Source organism: Primulina tabacum, chromosome 6 (assembly GCF_025594145.1).
Source record: "Primulina tabacum isolate GXHZ01 chromosome 6, ASM2559414v2, whole genome shotgun sequence".
In the NCBI taxonomy this organism is placed as follows: domain Eukaryota; kingdom Viridiplantae; phylum Streptophyta; class Magnoliopsida; order Lamiales; family Gesneriaceae; genus Primulina; species Primulina tabacum.
This window is the reverse complement of record NC_134555.1, coordinates 4,707,523-4,722,369: the sequence shown is the minus strand read 5'-3', so window position 1 is coordinate 4,722,369 and position 14,847 is coordinate 4,707,523. Positions and strand designations below refer to the sequence as shown.

Below are 14,847 nucleotides of genomic sequence, written 5' to 3'. Positions count from 1 at the left end.
GTAAATATGTCGGCCAGTTGGTTATTTGTATCAACAAACTCCATTCGAATCAATCCTTTGTCTACAAGATCTCGAATAAAATGATGTCTTATGTCAATGTGCTTTGTTCGATATTGTTGTACTGGATCTTTTGAAATGTTAATAGCACTTGAACTATCACAGTATATAACTAAAGGTTCACTCTTAAGCCCATAGTCTTCTATCATTTGATTCATCCACAAAATTTGAGTGCAACCACTTCCGGCTGCTACATATTCAGATTCAGCAGTTGAAAGTGATACACAGTTCTGTTTCTACTATGCCATGAGATCAAATTATTTCCAAGGTAAAAACAACCTCCAGAGGTACTCTTTCTATCATCCAAATTCCCTGCCCAATGGCCATCAGAAAACCCTACTAGATTTGAGTTGGTGTCATGAGTATACCATAAACCTAAGTCAATTGTTCCGGCTATGTATCGTAGGATACGTTTTACGGCTCTTAAGTGAGAAATCTTAGGATTAGATTGGTATCTAACACACAAGCAAACACTAAACATTAAGTCTGGACGGCTAGCAGTCAAGTATAGGAGACTTCCTATGATGCTGCGGCAAAGGGTGTTGTCAACATCTTCGGCCGCAACATCTTTAGATAATTTTTCATTTGAGCTCATATGTGTCTTCATGTGCTTGGTGTTTTCATTTGCGAATTTCTTAACTAGATTCTTAGCATACTTACTTTGACACAAGAAGATGTCATCATGCATTTGTTTGATTTTCATACCGAGAAAGAAGTGTAATTCACCAACCATGCTCATTTCAAATGTAGTAGACATGCATTCAACAAAGTCATTAGCATGTTTTTGGGATGAGGAACCAAAAATGATATCATCGACATAGATTTGACATATAAGAATCTCACCTTTGGATTTTTGAATAAAGAGCGTTTTATCTATCTCACCTCGTTTAAATCCAATGTCAAGTAGGTAATCAGCCAGTCTGCCATACCAAGCACGTGGTGCTTGTTTCAAACCATAGAGAGCCTTTTTCAACTTGTACACATGATTCGGATTGTGTGGATCTTCGAATCCTTTAGGCTGTCTAACATGTACTTCCTCACTCAAGAAATCATTCAAAAATGCACTTTTTACATTCATTTGAAACTGTTTATTTTCATGTGGCATGCAATGGCTAGCAAAAGTCGGATTGACTCAATGCGGGCAACAGGAGCAAAGGTCTCATCAAAATCAACCCCTTCAACCTGTGCGTACCCTTGAGCAACCAACCTTGATTTGTTTCGAATGATGTTCCCTGACTCATCAGTTTTATTTTTAAAAACCCACTTTGTTCCAATTATATTGCCATGGTTAGGAGGTGGAACTAAATCTCAAAAATCATTCCGAACGAACTCTTCAAGCTCATCATGCATAGCATTAATCCAAAATTCATCTTTTAAGGCTTCCACAACATTTTCTGGTTCAATTTGAGATACAAACATGAAAATCTAACATGTGAGTACATGGTACTCATGCATACTAGTCCAACCATCATTCGGTAGTCAACTTTCTCCTTTTTTCTAGTTTGAACTTCTCCTTGCACACTTCCAATTATTTGAGATGATGGATGATTTTTCTGGATCTTGGTAGGTATATTCAGTCCATCATCAACTGTGTCATCCTCACTGTTTGCTCCATCCTCAGCTTCGGTGACTTCAAAGTCACGTGTTGTGTAAAATGTTGCAACATCTAGGGCAACATCTGCATCTTCCTGTGGAATTGGATTATCCAGAAGGTCATCAACGTCATCTTCAGTAGTTTTCTTCTTGAGGTATGCACAGTCATCAAAAACAACATTAATGGATTCCATAATAGTCCTAGTTCTTAAATTAAACATGCGATAAGCTCGACTATATGTGGCATATCCCAAAAACAAACGCTTATCACTCTTTGAGTCAAACTTTGCAAGTTGATCCCTATCATTCAAAGTGTAACAAACACAGCCAAAAACATAAAAGTATTTAAGATTAGGCTTCTTTCCCATGATGATTTCATAAGAAGTCATGGTTGAACCACTTCTTAAATAGACCTTATTCGAAATATGGCATGCGGTATTAAGATCTTCTGCCCAAAAACGCTTTGAGATATTCTTTGAGGTTAGCATCACCCTTGTCATTTCTTGCAAAGTCTTGTTCTTACGTTCGGCAATTCCATTTTGTTGTGGGATTTTTGGTGCTGAAAATTCATGTGAGATCCCCTTCTTGTCACAAAAGGATGAGAGTAAAGAGTTTTCAAATTTCTTACCATGATCAGTTCTGATCCTTCTCACCTTTAAATTATGGAAGTTTGTGACTCTTGTGATCAATTGTTTAAACACACCAACAGTGTCTGATTTCTCCCTAATGAAACTTACCCATGAATATCGTGAGAAATCATCAACACACACAAAAGTATACTTCTTACCTCCAAGGCTTTCCACTTCCATAGGACCCATAAGATCCATGTGTAGCAATTCCATACAGCATGTTGTCCAGATGTTGGCAACACTGGGTGCGACACGCGAGTCTGTTTCCCTTTTTGACAATCTCTGCACACATATGGTATTCCAGATGAAAGATTAGGCATACCTCTTACTGCATCATACTTACTCAAGTTCTTCAAGGTTTTGAAATTTGCATGTCCGAGTTTTTGATGCCAAAGGTCAAGTTCGGTAATTTGCACATTCTTGCATGATAGTTCTTCACTTATTTGATAGCAATTATCCGAAGATCTTGTACCTGTCATAATGCACATGTTAGCTTCATCAAAAACTTCACAATTATGTTTATCAAACTTAACAAGCAAATTATCATCACACAATTGGCTTATGCTTATAAGATTTGAATTTAATCCTTCAACATGAAGCACATTGTGGAGCTTTGGCAGTCTTTCAACATTCAAAGTGCCCTTTCCAACAATTTTCCTTTAGCTCCCCATCCATAGTGTGAGGCCCGGGGCCGAAGAGGGCGGGGGGTGATCGTCGGTGCCATCAGTTGCACGGACAATGAGCGGCTCCTGGCAGGCTTCTAGGTGAAGGGAACATGAATGAACCGAACCCACACGGGAATGAGAGGGATTCCGAGACTGTTCAATGTAATGGACTGTACAGTTGAAGAGGGCTTAAAAGATTTGATTTGTACTACTCATATCACGAAGGTGCATCTTCTTTTCGGTAGTTCATCACATAAAAACTCCAAAGTTAAGCGTGCTTGACTTGGGGCAATTTTAGGATGGGTGTCCTCCTGGGAAGTTTCCCAGGGTGCGTGTGAGTGAGGACATAAGCACGCTGGAAAGACTTGTCTTGATACAGTGAGGACAGTCGTCGAATCTGGGACGTTACACATAGGTTACTCTACCACAATTTTGTTCAACATAATCGATGAGATGTTCTCTTGAACCTGTCATGTGGCGTGAGCTTCCACTATCAAAGTACCAATGACCTGCAGTGTTGGTTTTTAATGAAGTATAGACAACATTACAGTGAGTTTTTATCTTTGGTACCCAAATTTGTCTTACTGTAGGTCGATGGTGAAAGGTGTTGCGGGAAATGATGGGCAATATTCGGGGCAACATCCGACTCGACTTTTGGTTCATGCGGTCATCCCTGAGTTTAAAACAGTAGGGCTTGATATGACCAGGCTTAAAGCAGTAATGACATACATACCTTCGTTTTCTTCTCTTAGGGACATGTATAGTATGTTGTCTTTTTGGTAGAGAGCTTTTGGTTGAAGATGTAGTTTGAGATGGTGTGAATGTTTCAGTTTTTCCTTTCACAAACACAGTAAATTTTGAAGATTCACCAGTTTCATATACACTGTCTTTGAACCCTAGACCCTTCTTGTCATCTCTTCTCATTGAAAGTATGGATTCGAGCTTTGATGTGCTCGAATTAAACTTGGACAATGTTTCAGTTGCCTTTTGAAGTTCTTCTTTGATCTTTCCCAGTTCTAAGTCCTTTTTGCTCAGAATTACTTCAAGTTTGGCAACCACGGCTCTTAGATCAGTAATTTTCCTTTACAAGAGTGGAGTTAAGCTTGTTTCTTTTAGTCCAATCCTCAAACAATTCTTCATAAAGCTTTTGAACACTCTCAAATGTCATCTCTTCATCATCAGCTTCTGATTCATCATCTCCACTCGAATTTTCAGAAGTTGTGGATTTCAGACACACTGATTTTTTGTAGATGTTGCGGCCAGGTGTGGCAACACCTAGGGCAACACCTGATGGATTCACCTCCAACCAGTGATTTTCTGTTAATAGTGCAGTCAGGGAGGTTTGATTATCTTCATCAGTATATTTCTCTTCAAGATCAGATTCTTCATCACTTAAAGACACATTATAGCCTTTATTTTTTCGCAATCTGTTAGCACATTCATTGGCATAGTGACTGAAGCCTTGGCATTCTCTACACTGCACCGAGTCATACTTTCTTGCATTAGATTGTCCATTGCCTTCATTCCTTGGTTGAAATTGTTGCTTGGCAGGAAACCTTTGTGGCCTTTCAAGAGGTGGAAGACTTGGAAATTTTGATGGTTGTGCATCCTTCTTCTTATCTCTGATTCTTTTCAAGTAATCACCAAATTTCTTTGTGATTAAGGAGATAGATTCCTCGCAAAGATCAATGTCATTGACTTCTTGGGATATTTGAAGTAGTTCATTGTAGGAGTCATTTGAAGCTTAGAATGCAATTGTCTTCCCTTTATCCTTCTTATGCATGTCAATGTTCATCTCAAAAGTACGAAGTGAACTAATCAAATCTTCCAGTGCCATTAGAGTTGTATCCTTTGCTTCATCAATTGCACATATTTTTATGTTAAATCTCTCGGGAAGGGATCAGAGAACTTTGCTAACCAACCTTTCATTTGATATGGGATCACCTAGACTGAATGCTTCATTCGCAATCTCCCTGAGACGTCGATCATAGTCTATTATAGTTTCAGTTTCTTCCATTCTCAGATTTTCGAACCTTGAGGTGATCATTCTCAACTTTGTCCTCCTTACGCTTTCCGAGTCTTCACAATGTCTTTGAAGGATTTTCCATGCATCCTTGGCGGAAGTACAGTTTGTAATGAGGCTGAACATGTTCATGTCAACTGAAGAGAAGATCGCATTCAGTGCTTTTGAGTTGTAGTTTGAAACTTGTACTTCCTCGGTAGTCCAATCACTTTCTGGCTTTATCAGATTGTCACCATCTTCGTCTACCCTCTTTGGTGGAGTCCAACCGTTTATCACACGTTGCCATGCTCTCTCATCTATGGATTTTATATAAAACCTGATTTTTACCTTCCATATATTGTAGTTGGTTCCATCTAGCACTGGTGGACGAAGTGCTGCATTAGCAAGTGACGTATCCATTTAATTAAATTTCTGTCAAACAAAACAAAAACCAGAATCAGCACTTAGTATATCAAGAGTAGGCTCTGATACCACTTGTAAGAATATATTGTTCAACAGTTATGGGTAAGTATATAAACAGTAATAAAAATAGTAAATTTGTGTTTTATCAGAATCAAATGTTGTGCCAGATGTCACAACATCTCGGACAACATGCAGCGAAATATTATATTTTGTAACACAAATTGACTTTAAATAAATAGATGGACAAGATTAAATTTGGACAAGTATAAATACTTGTGTGATGCCTTATGTCAAAAATTAATCACTAGAAACCAAATCGTTTACAAAAAAAACATATCACTAGTGATTATAACAAAAATCAATTTCTTCAACAAGTTGAGAAAATAAATGCTTTCTAAAAACAAATAACCAGAATAAAACTTTAACAAGAAAGCAAAAAAAAACGTGATGCCAAAAGAGAATCCACGAAAACGACCTTCAGTCAACTTCTTCACGAATGTTGTCTGCAGATGTTCTCAACATTCAAGGCAACACGCGATCACCACTCTTCAAAAAAACAGCAACGGCTTATTGAATTTGTTTCTCTGAAAAACTTCACACCGTGCACAAGTGCGTGTATGTATGTATTATCGAGAGAGAAGAGCAGCACAATGAAGTCTTTGGTCTCTTATTTATAGATGTAGACTTTTATCTACACAAGGAAGCCTATTTCACAAGGAAAGTAGAGTTTTATTAGTAATAAACTCTTTTTAAACACTACTACAATATCTTATCAATTTACTATCACAAATAACATATCTCCGAATATATTTGAATGATTATCTCATTATCTAAGAAAGACAAAATCATATTAAATATTAAACTCAATTAGATCAACAAGAAAACATAATATTAGGGAAATAATTTAAATCAATAAGATATATCAATTAAAATTAGAAATAATATTTCAAGACCAAGTCAATGAATCGTGGACCTTATCCACCAATAATCATGGGTTTTGTTCCCATTCACGTTCTCAGATCATGCTGAAACCAAAACATGAGTCATGTCCTCACATCATGGCCGCCACCCGAGCATCTCGGAGTGGTCAACTACTCTAGTACCCTACAAATACATCCAATCGAGGTAAAATCAGAGAGTTTACTTTTCATGACTTCACTATATACTCACTATATAACATTGACATTTCATTTGCGCGAATAATTGATTGACTTGTGTATGAGTGGTCGTATCAGAAACTCTTCCGACGCTCCACTAAAGTTCTTCGTTTTTCAAGTGAGAGGATCATCAAGCATGGGCTCCCTCCACTCGGCCGCTAGCGCTCGCATGGATGGGAATTATTACTCTGCTGGGTAAATTACCCCCTCGCTCATCTCATTTATCCGAGCATCATCAATATTAAATATGGGTAAATAAATTAATTATATGATGTACTATATTTGTGTTAAACTATAATATTATTCGAAAGGAATTATATGATTAATCTTTTTGTTTATTTTTATGTAATTCTTCAATGTCATGTAATTTAGGAAAAAATATCAACAAAACATTCAAAACTTTTTGGAAATAATTAGGTTCCGACTTCCGACGAACGTTGCCTTTTCTTTTAAGTTTCTATTTTTCACCACCCACGTTTTTTTGTGCCATTTAATTTGGAGTTTTGGACCACATATTTGCAAGTTTGCATTATTAATGCCCTTGGAGGTATTTTTCATTGGATACGTAGCATGCAACCATCCACTCTCAACATGAGCATAGGTCACGGACAATCTGGTGCGGCGTCCGAGAGGGTGAGCGAGTTGGTTTCCGGAAATGCGGTGGTAGTTTTCACCGTCAGGGGGTGTTGCATCTGTCACGCGGTGAAGCAGCTGCTCTTTGGACTCGGTGTCGGACCTGCCATAGTCGAACTCGCCAACGATACGTCTGACAAAGATATCAACGCAGCCATTTTCCGCACTATACGTGGGGGCACCGACAATTGTAATCGTTTCCCGGTGGTTTTTGTCGGAGGCAAATTCTTGGGCGGCATCGAGGCGGTGTTGGCTCACCATATCAGAGGAGCACTCGTTCCTCTACTTAAAGACGCGGGGGCCCTCTGGCTCTGATCGATCTCCAGTCGCGCGAGCGCGGTATGTGCTTATTTTCCATTTTGCTTCTTGTACGGGAACAGTGGATAGTATAGCTGAACAGTTTTCATGTCGGTCCAATTTCTTGAATTGTCTGATTTTTAAAATTGAGTACACATTATTAAAAAAAAAAGTTTAGTATTAAAGAAAATCACATATAAAAAGAAATTGAATTAGTTTTTTAAACATCAAAATGATGCAAGAAAAAATCATAGCTTTAGCAGAAAGACGAGCTCAAGAACAATGAGACATACACAAATTAATTACCAGCTTCACTCCCAAAACATTGTAAGTTCTAACCTTTTTTTCTTGGAAATTTAAAATTACTCGAATCTGCCTGTCCTTTTCGGTTCACATTTCTATAACATATCTGTTTTTGCGGCATTTAATTTCGAGTTTTGGACCATATCTGCACAACAATTTGCATGAATATGGTATATCTCTGCCATCGGCCCCCGTTCTCCAATATTTAATACAAAGCATACGATCGGCAAAGGATATGCCGTCCACTTTCCACATGAGTGTCAGCGCCGCGGCCGCGTACGAGAGGGTGATCAGCGAGTTGGTTTCTGGCAATGCCATGGTTGTGTTCACCGTGAGGGGGTGTTGCATTTGTCATGTGGTGAAGCAGCTGCTCTTTGGACTCGGTGTTGCACCCGCCATCTTCGAAATCCCCGGCTGTGTCGGATTCCGCCGTAATTATCAGCCTTTCCCGGTGGTATTTGTGCGTGGCAAATTCTTGGGCGGCATCGAAGCGGTTTTGGCTCAGCGTGTCAGTGGCGCACTTGCTCCTCTACTCAAAGACGCGGGAGCCCTTTGGCTTTGATATCCAATCTGAACTCGCTGGCTTGAGGTGGAATGCTTTTCCTCTCGTAAACTTTTATTCAAATATTTGCTCATTTCTTTTGTTCAAGTTCATAAAATAATTATCTCAATAACGGATACTTACTTTTTGGAATTTTGATTTTGAGATACAATAAGCCTCGAAAAGCTATTGATGCCCCATAATGTCCCGGGTTATGGATAATCCAGGACATAGATATAGAATAGTGCCCGAATCAGGGGCATGGATTATTTCCCGGGTCGCACGGATAACCCGGGAATCGAGATAAACGGATTATTAAGTCCCACAAAGGAGCCTAAGGATTGCCGGGACATTTGATGCCCGGGCTGTGGGACAGACAGGTCGTCAAGGAGAATCTGCAGGGAGGATTCATCAGGAGCCAGGAAGGCGAGTATCTGAGGAGCCCGATCGTCCGGCTGTTAGGTGTCCGGTTTCCTATGTTATTTCCCGGGAAGCATTCCACCCGGGCCACCTCGATATGAGGGAAGCATTTAATACCGCCGATAAACAGAATGTATGTAGCCGACCTATCTCTGACATCAGTGCAAGTGGTTTGGTCAAATCAAGTAGGCTGGATGTGACTACTATGCGATTTGACATGTCAGAACAATAGGTTATAATCAGCCACCCTACCATAATTAATGCTCACACACAAAAAACGAGGTCATCATTACATCTTCTACTATAAATATCAGGTTCTTTATTTGCATTGATTCCCTACTCAAATATTGAATGCACACAGTGAATACTCTCATTTATTGCTCATTTACTTCCACTCTCCACACCAATCTCACAGCCATCACTTGGCTACATTGGTTTTATTGCTTGAGTACTCTGCTGACTTAAGCATCGGAGTGGTCACGCCGGACACCCCTCCGGCACCCATTCACGTGGTTACTTTCTTGTTCGCAGATCTCTCAAATCTCAGGAAGGAAAGAAGTTCAGTCTAGACGCTCAACTCATATTTCCTTTAACTTGATAGCAAATCCGGCAGAGTACTCGACCCGACTCATCCATTTTGCCCGGGTTGCATCATTGGCGCCGTCTGTGGGAACTCTGAGTTCTAAGGCGTTGATGTCATCGTCCGGGAACAGCTACCCGAGCATTTCAAATCAGCCAAAATCAAGGACTATGATGGGAGTTCTGATCCCGAGGAGCACCTTGCTCGCTTCGAAAACATGGCCATGTTGCATTGTTAATGGGGACCAAATCAAGTGTAAAGTATTCCTAACTACCCTGGTCGACTCTGCACAAAGATGGTTCGAAGGGTTGGCACCACAAAGCATCAATTGCTTTGAAGATTTCCAAAAAGTATTCTTGCATCAATTTAGCAGCAGCAAGAAGTAGAAGAAAACTGCTTTCAGCTTGTTTGAAGTAAAGCAGAGACAAGATGAAACCCTAAGGGCATATATCAAAAGATTCAACCGAGTGGCCCTGGATGTGCCGGCCTGTGCACCCGAGACGAAAACCACCGCGTTCACGCAAGGGCTGTGGGAAGGGGATTTTTTTCGATCCTTGACCAAAAAATTGCCTGAGAACTTTGAAGATCTCTTATCCCGGGCAGAAAAATACATTAATATGGAAGAGGCGCAGAACCAAAAGAGAGAAGCTTTTAAGAGAGCCAGAGGAGACCGGGCTGTCAGGCCTGAAGAAAGAGCTCCCAAGAAAAGTGGCCCAGGACATTTCTCTCATGTACCTTTGAGAATTGCCCGGGACCGAGAGATTCAAGAATGCAGCTCGGATGTAACCCCACTTTCCAATCCAGTGACGAGGGCATCAAGGCCAGAGCAGAGAGGGTACTGCATCCTTCATAAAGATTGTTCTCACAACACCACTGAATGCCGGACCCTGAGGAAGAAATCCAGTAAGCATCCTATGCTAGCATCCCATCCCCCTCGAGATAAGTCTAGACAACCACTTGGTTGTCTAGACGTCCCGGACCGAATATTCCTCCAAAGTCAGCAGACATCCCGAGTGGAAGCAGGAGGGAGGAAACAAGTTCCCGAGAAGAAAGGAACAGACAAGTTGAGAAGAAGGACCCTTCCCCAAGCCGAGGAGTAATAAAAATGATCTCGGGAGGGTCCACAGATGGTGATTCCAATCGGGCCCGGAAAGCAAGGAGCAGGAGGGAGTGTTTGGAGGTTGATGGAGGGAGGAGAGACGAGCCAGTTATAAGCTTTGGGCCAGAGAACCTCAGAGGAGTTAGTCTACCCCACAACGACGCTCTGGTCATCCAGGCCCGAGTAGCTAATTATGATGTGTTGAGGCTATTTGTTAACAATGGCAGCTCGGTCAATGCCATCTTTAAGGAGGCGCTGGTCCAAATGGATTTACATGAGTATCAATTAGAGGCGGTTGAGACTGCCTTGTTTGGTTTTGCTGGACATGCTGTGTACCCTGAGGGGGAAATCACCCTGCCCCTGACTTTGGGAACTGGAGACTTGAGGAAGACTGTGATGACTATGTTTACAGTGGTGGATGCCTCGTCCTCGTACAATATCATATTGGGGAGGCCAGCTATGAATGAGATGAAGGTGTGGCCTCCACTTATCACCTGAAAATTAAATTTTCAGTTCGAGGACAGGTCGGGGAAGTCAAGGGAGATCAATCCTCTTCCCGGAGGTGTTACGGGGAGACCGTCCGGGTAGATCAGAAGAAGGCAAGGAGGGAAGGGGAGGAGAAAGAATGTCAAGAAGAAGGGGCTAAGGAGAGAGAGGTGCATTTTGTCGCTGAAGAAGAGCAATAAATGGTGAAAACTGAGCCAGGAAAGCACGTCCGGGTGGCCCGGGACATCAGCACGTCCACCCGGGTAAATCTCTTGCAATGTTTAAAAACTAACATTAGTGTTTTCGCCTGGTCTCAACAGGAACTAACCGGGATCTCGCCTCAAGTGGCCGAGCATAAATTGAATATCCTCCCGGGATCCCGGCCCGTGAAGCAAAAGAAGAGGCACTTTGGCCCTGAAAAAGATAAAGTATTTGAAGAACAAGTGGGAGAATTGCTGAAGGTCGGCATATCAGGGAAGTCCAATTCCCTACCTGGCTATCAAATGTGGTCCTCGTCCCAAAATCCACTGGGAAGTGGAGAATGTGTGTTGATTTCAGGGACCTGAATAAAGCCTGCCCCAAAGACTGCTATCCACTCCCCCGGATTGATCAGCTGGTAGATACCACTTCTGGATGCGAGTTATTAAGCTTCCTGGATGCATATCAGGGGTATCACCAAATCCCCTTAGCTCTGGAAGATCAATAAAAGGCCAGTTTTATCACCTCCGGGGGCACCTTCTGCTATGTTGTTATGCCTTTTGGATTAAAGAATGCAGGGGCTATATACCAACGCCTGATGAATCTTGTCTTCCAAAAGCAAATAGGTCGGAATATTGAGGTGTATGTGGACGACATTTTAATCAAGACCCGGGAAATCTCCCACTTTGTTGATAATCTAGCTGAAACATTCACCACTTTGAAGCAATATGGAATAAAGCTCATCCCGGGCAAATGTGTGTTCGGGGTCAGAAGTGGTAAATTCTTGGGTTTCTTGGTAACTGACAGGGGAATCGAAGTCAACCCTGAAAAAATCAAAGCAATAATGGACATGCCTTCTCCTCAATCTATCCGAGATGTGCAAAAGTTAACCGGGAGGATTGCTGCCATGTCACGCTTCATCTCCCGATCTGCCCATCGGAGTTATCCATTTTTACAAGTCCTAAGAAAAGCGCAAAAATTTGGTTGGGACGACAAATGCGAACAGGCTTTTCAGGACTTGAAGAAACATCTGGCTGAATTGCCTGTTCTGGCCAAGCCCGCGCCCGGAGAAAAATTATGGGTCTACCTCTCCGCTACTGAATTTGCTGTTAGTTCTGTGCTTGTCCGGGAAGAAGGAGCCGATCAGAAACCGATATATTATGTCAGACATGCCCTTCGAGGAGCATAATTAAAATACAGTGAGGTGGAAAAAATAGCATTGGCCCTGGTAATGACTGCTCGGAAACTAAGGTCTTATTTTCTATCACATCCCACTGTGGTCCTCACCAACTCTCCACTCGGGAGGGTCATGACTCATGCCGAAGTCTCCGGAAGAATGGTTAAATGGACTGTGGAACTCGGGGAGTATGACATCGAATACAAACCCCGAGCTGCTATAAAAGCCCAAGCATTGACAGATTTCTTAATAGAAATGATTCAACCGGTAGAAGAAAAGGTCTGGAGGGTGTTTGTTGATGGTGCATCAAATTTATCAGGATGTGAAGTGGGGGTGGTCCTGGTTTCCCCATCAGAAGAGAAAATCAAGCTGGCTTTGAGGATTGATTCCAGGGTCACCAATAACGAAGCAGAGTATGAGGCTGTTTTGGCAGGGTTGCAGGCTGCCCGGGAAGTCGGTGCTTCCCGGGTCATTATTTATTCTGACTCCCAATTGGTTACACAGCAGGTAAAGGGAACATATGAGGCCAAGAACGAAAAAATGCTCAAATATTTAGGGCTCATCACTGCCCGGGCAACGTCTCTGACCGACTGGAGTATTGAGCAAATTCACCGGGAAGAAAATGCAGAAGCTGACACCTTAGCCAAATTGGCTGCTTCCAACAGAAATAAGCACCCGGGAAGTTCTCTGTTTTACCCGACTGATGCTCTCTACTGATGAAAAAGTACCCCCAGTCCATAAAAGCTCGTGGATGACTCCTATCGTTGAGTATATAGTCCATGGCAAGCTCCCAGAAAATCGAGCCCGAGCCACAAAAATTAAAAAACGAGCGCCCAGTTTCGTTTTTTTGAATGATGTTTTATACAGACGATCATATCAAGGCCTATTACTCAAATGCTTATCAGAAGATGAGGTGGAGTATGTCCTCCGGGAAATACACGAAGGATGTTGTGGTGAACACCTCGGTGGGACTGATCTGTCTCGAAAAGCTATCTTGGCCGGATTCTGGTAGCCCCAAATGAATCAGGATGCTGCCCGACTTGTTCAAAAATGCCAGGGTTGTCAACACCATTCCAATTTTCATCATCGCCGAGCTGCTAGTATGCAACCAATCTCCGTATCATGCTCTTTTGACCAATGGGGTTTGGATATTGTGGGTCCCTTCCCCATAGCCCGGGCACAGAAAAAGTTCCTTCTTGTGGCTGTGGATTATTTCTCCAAATGGATAGAGGCCGAGCCTTTAGCCAAGATTACTGAGGATGAAGTCATGAAATTTCTTTGGAAGAATATCGTTTGCAGATTTTGCATCCCGAGAAAATTGATTTCAGACAATGGGAGACAATTCCAGGGAATGAAAATCACTTCATGGTGTTAAGAAATGAAGATTATTCAATCTTTCACCTCAGTAGCATACCCTCAAGCTAATGGCCAGACTGAAGTGATTAATAGAATCATTTGCAAGCATTGAAAGCCCGGATCCATGGGAAGGGTAAAGATCGGGTGGAAGAACTGCCGAGTGTATTATGGGGGTATCGAACTACACCACGAACAACTACTCGGGAAACTCCCTACAGTCTTGTTTATGGTTCAGAAGCAGTCCTACCTGTGGAGATTGGGCAATCTTCTACTCGGGTAGAATCTTACCCGAGCAACAATGATCAATCCCGGGCCATTGAACTTGATTTTATTGAAGAAAGAAGGGACCGGACAGCCATTCGAATGGAAGCTTATCGCAACCGGGTGATGAAATCTTACAACAAGCTTGTTCAATCGCGCAATTTTCAAGTAGGGGAATTGGTTATGAAGAAGGTCAAGCCAGTGGGTGATGTGGGAAAATTAGAAGTAAGGTGGGAAGGACCCTTCAAGATAGTTCGAAGAGTCAGCTCGGGGGCAGCTTATTACCTCGAAGATCCTCATGGACACATTCTTAAGAGACCGTGGAATGCTTTTCATTTAAATAAGTATTATGTTTAAAAGCACTTGTATCTACTGTTTCTACATCAAATAAAGAAATTGTTCTGAAAAAAATGTCTACTAAGTCCAGGGACCCGTACCCTGGCCCAGAGGACCCGTACCCCGGTCATATCCTAAGTCCAGGGACCCGTACCCTGGCCCGAAGGATCCGTACCCCGGTTATATCCTAAGTCCAGGGACCCGTACCCCGGTTATATCCTAAGTCCAGGGGCCCGTACCCTAGCCCAGGAACCCGCACCCTGGTTATCTACTAAGTCCCGTACCTTGGCCCAAGGATCCGCACCCTGGTTATCTACTAAGTCCATAGACCCGTACCCTGGCCTGGAGAACCCGTACCTCAGTCATATCCTAAGTCCAGGGACCCGTACCCTGGCTCGGAGGACCCGTACCCCGGTTATATCCTAAGTCCAGGGGCCCGTACCCTGGCCCAGGGATCCGCACCCTGGTTATCTACTAAGTCCAGGGACCCATACCTTGGCCCAGGGATCCGTACCCTGGTTATCTACTAAGTCCAAGTACCTGTACCTTGGCCCGGGGACCCGTACCTTGGCCCAGGGACCCGTACCCCGGTCATCTCCTAACACCGAGAACCCGCGCCCCGGTCATCTCAAAT

The 14,847-nt window shown here is 42.5% G+C and overlaps 6 protein-coding genes across 6 annotated transcripts; 5 read left to right on the top strand and 1 right to left on the bottom strand.

The window, feature by feature from the left end:
- Positions 1 to 1,430: 1,430 nt before the first annotated feature.
- LOC142549942 (uncharacterized) lies at positions 1,431 to 5,366 on the bottom strand. Its single transcript, XM_075659188.1, has 6 exons — positions 4,867 to 5,366; positions 4,032 to 4,572; positions 3,678 to 3,780; positions 3,370 to 3,453; positions 2,602 to 2,751; positions 1,431 to 2,209 (listed from the first exon to the last, which is right to left on the bottom strand). Exons 1-6 carry the CDS (start codon positions 5,364 to 5,366, stop codon positions 1,431 to 1,433), a joined length of 2,157 nt encoding a protein of 718 aa, XP_075515303.1.
- Positions 5,367 to 7,117: 1,751 nt separating this feature from the next.
- Positions 7,118 to 7,474, top strand: LOC142549941 (glutaredoxin-C9-like). The gene has a single exon (XM_075659187.1). The coding sequence runs from the start codon at positions 7,118 to 7,120 to the stop codon at positions 7,472 to 7,474; it is 357 nt and encodes a 118-aa protein (XP_075515302.1).
- A 520-nt stretch (positions 7,475 to 7,994) lies between these two features.
- LOC142549940 (glutaredoxin-C9-like) lies at positions 7,995 to 8,321 on the top strand. Its single transcript, XM_075659186.1, has one exon. The coding sequence runs from the start codon at positions 7,995 to 7,997 to the stop codon at positions 8,319 to 8,321; it is 327 nt and encodes a 108-aa protein (XP_075515301.1).
- Positions 8,322 to 10,405: 2,084 nt separating this feature from the next.
- Positions 10,406 to 12,272, top strand: LOC142549939 (uncharacterized). Its single transcript, XM_075659185.1, has 4 exons — positions 10,406 to 10,873; positions 10,924 to 11,055; positions 11,206 to 11,428; positions 11,662 to 12,272. The coding sequence occupies exons 1-4, from the start codon at positions 10,406 to 10,408 to the stop codon at positions 12,270 to 12,272; spliced, it is 1,434 nt and encodes a 477-aa protein (XP_075515300.1).
- A 42-nt stretch (positions 12,273 to 12,314) lies between these two features.
- Positions 12,315 to 12,977, top strand: LOC142549938 (uncharacterized). The gene has a single exon (XM_075659184.1). It carries the CDS (start codon positions 12,315 to 12,317, stop codon positions 12,975 to 12,977), a length of 663 nt encoding a protein of 220 aa, XP_075515299.1.
- Positions 12,978 to 13,168: 191 nt separating this feature from the next.
- Positions 13,169 to 14,234, top strand: LOC142549937 (uncharacterized). The gene is made up of 2 exons (XM_075659182.1): positions 13,169 to 13,268; positions 13,723 to 14,234. The coding sequence occupies exons 1-2, from the start codon at positions 13,169 to 13,171 to the stop codon at positions 14,232 to 14,234; spliced, it is 612 nt and encodes a 203-aa protein (XP_075515297.1).
- The last annotated feature ends 613 nt before the right edge of the window (positions 14,235 to 14,847 follow it).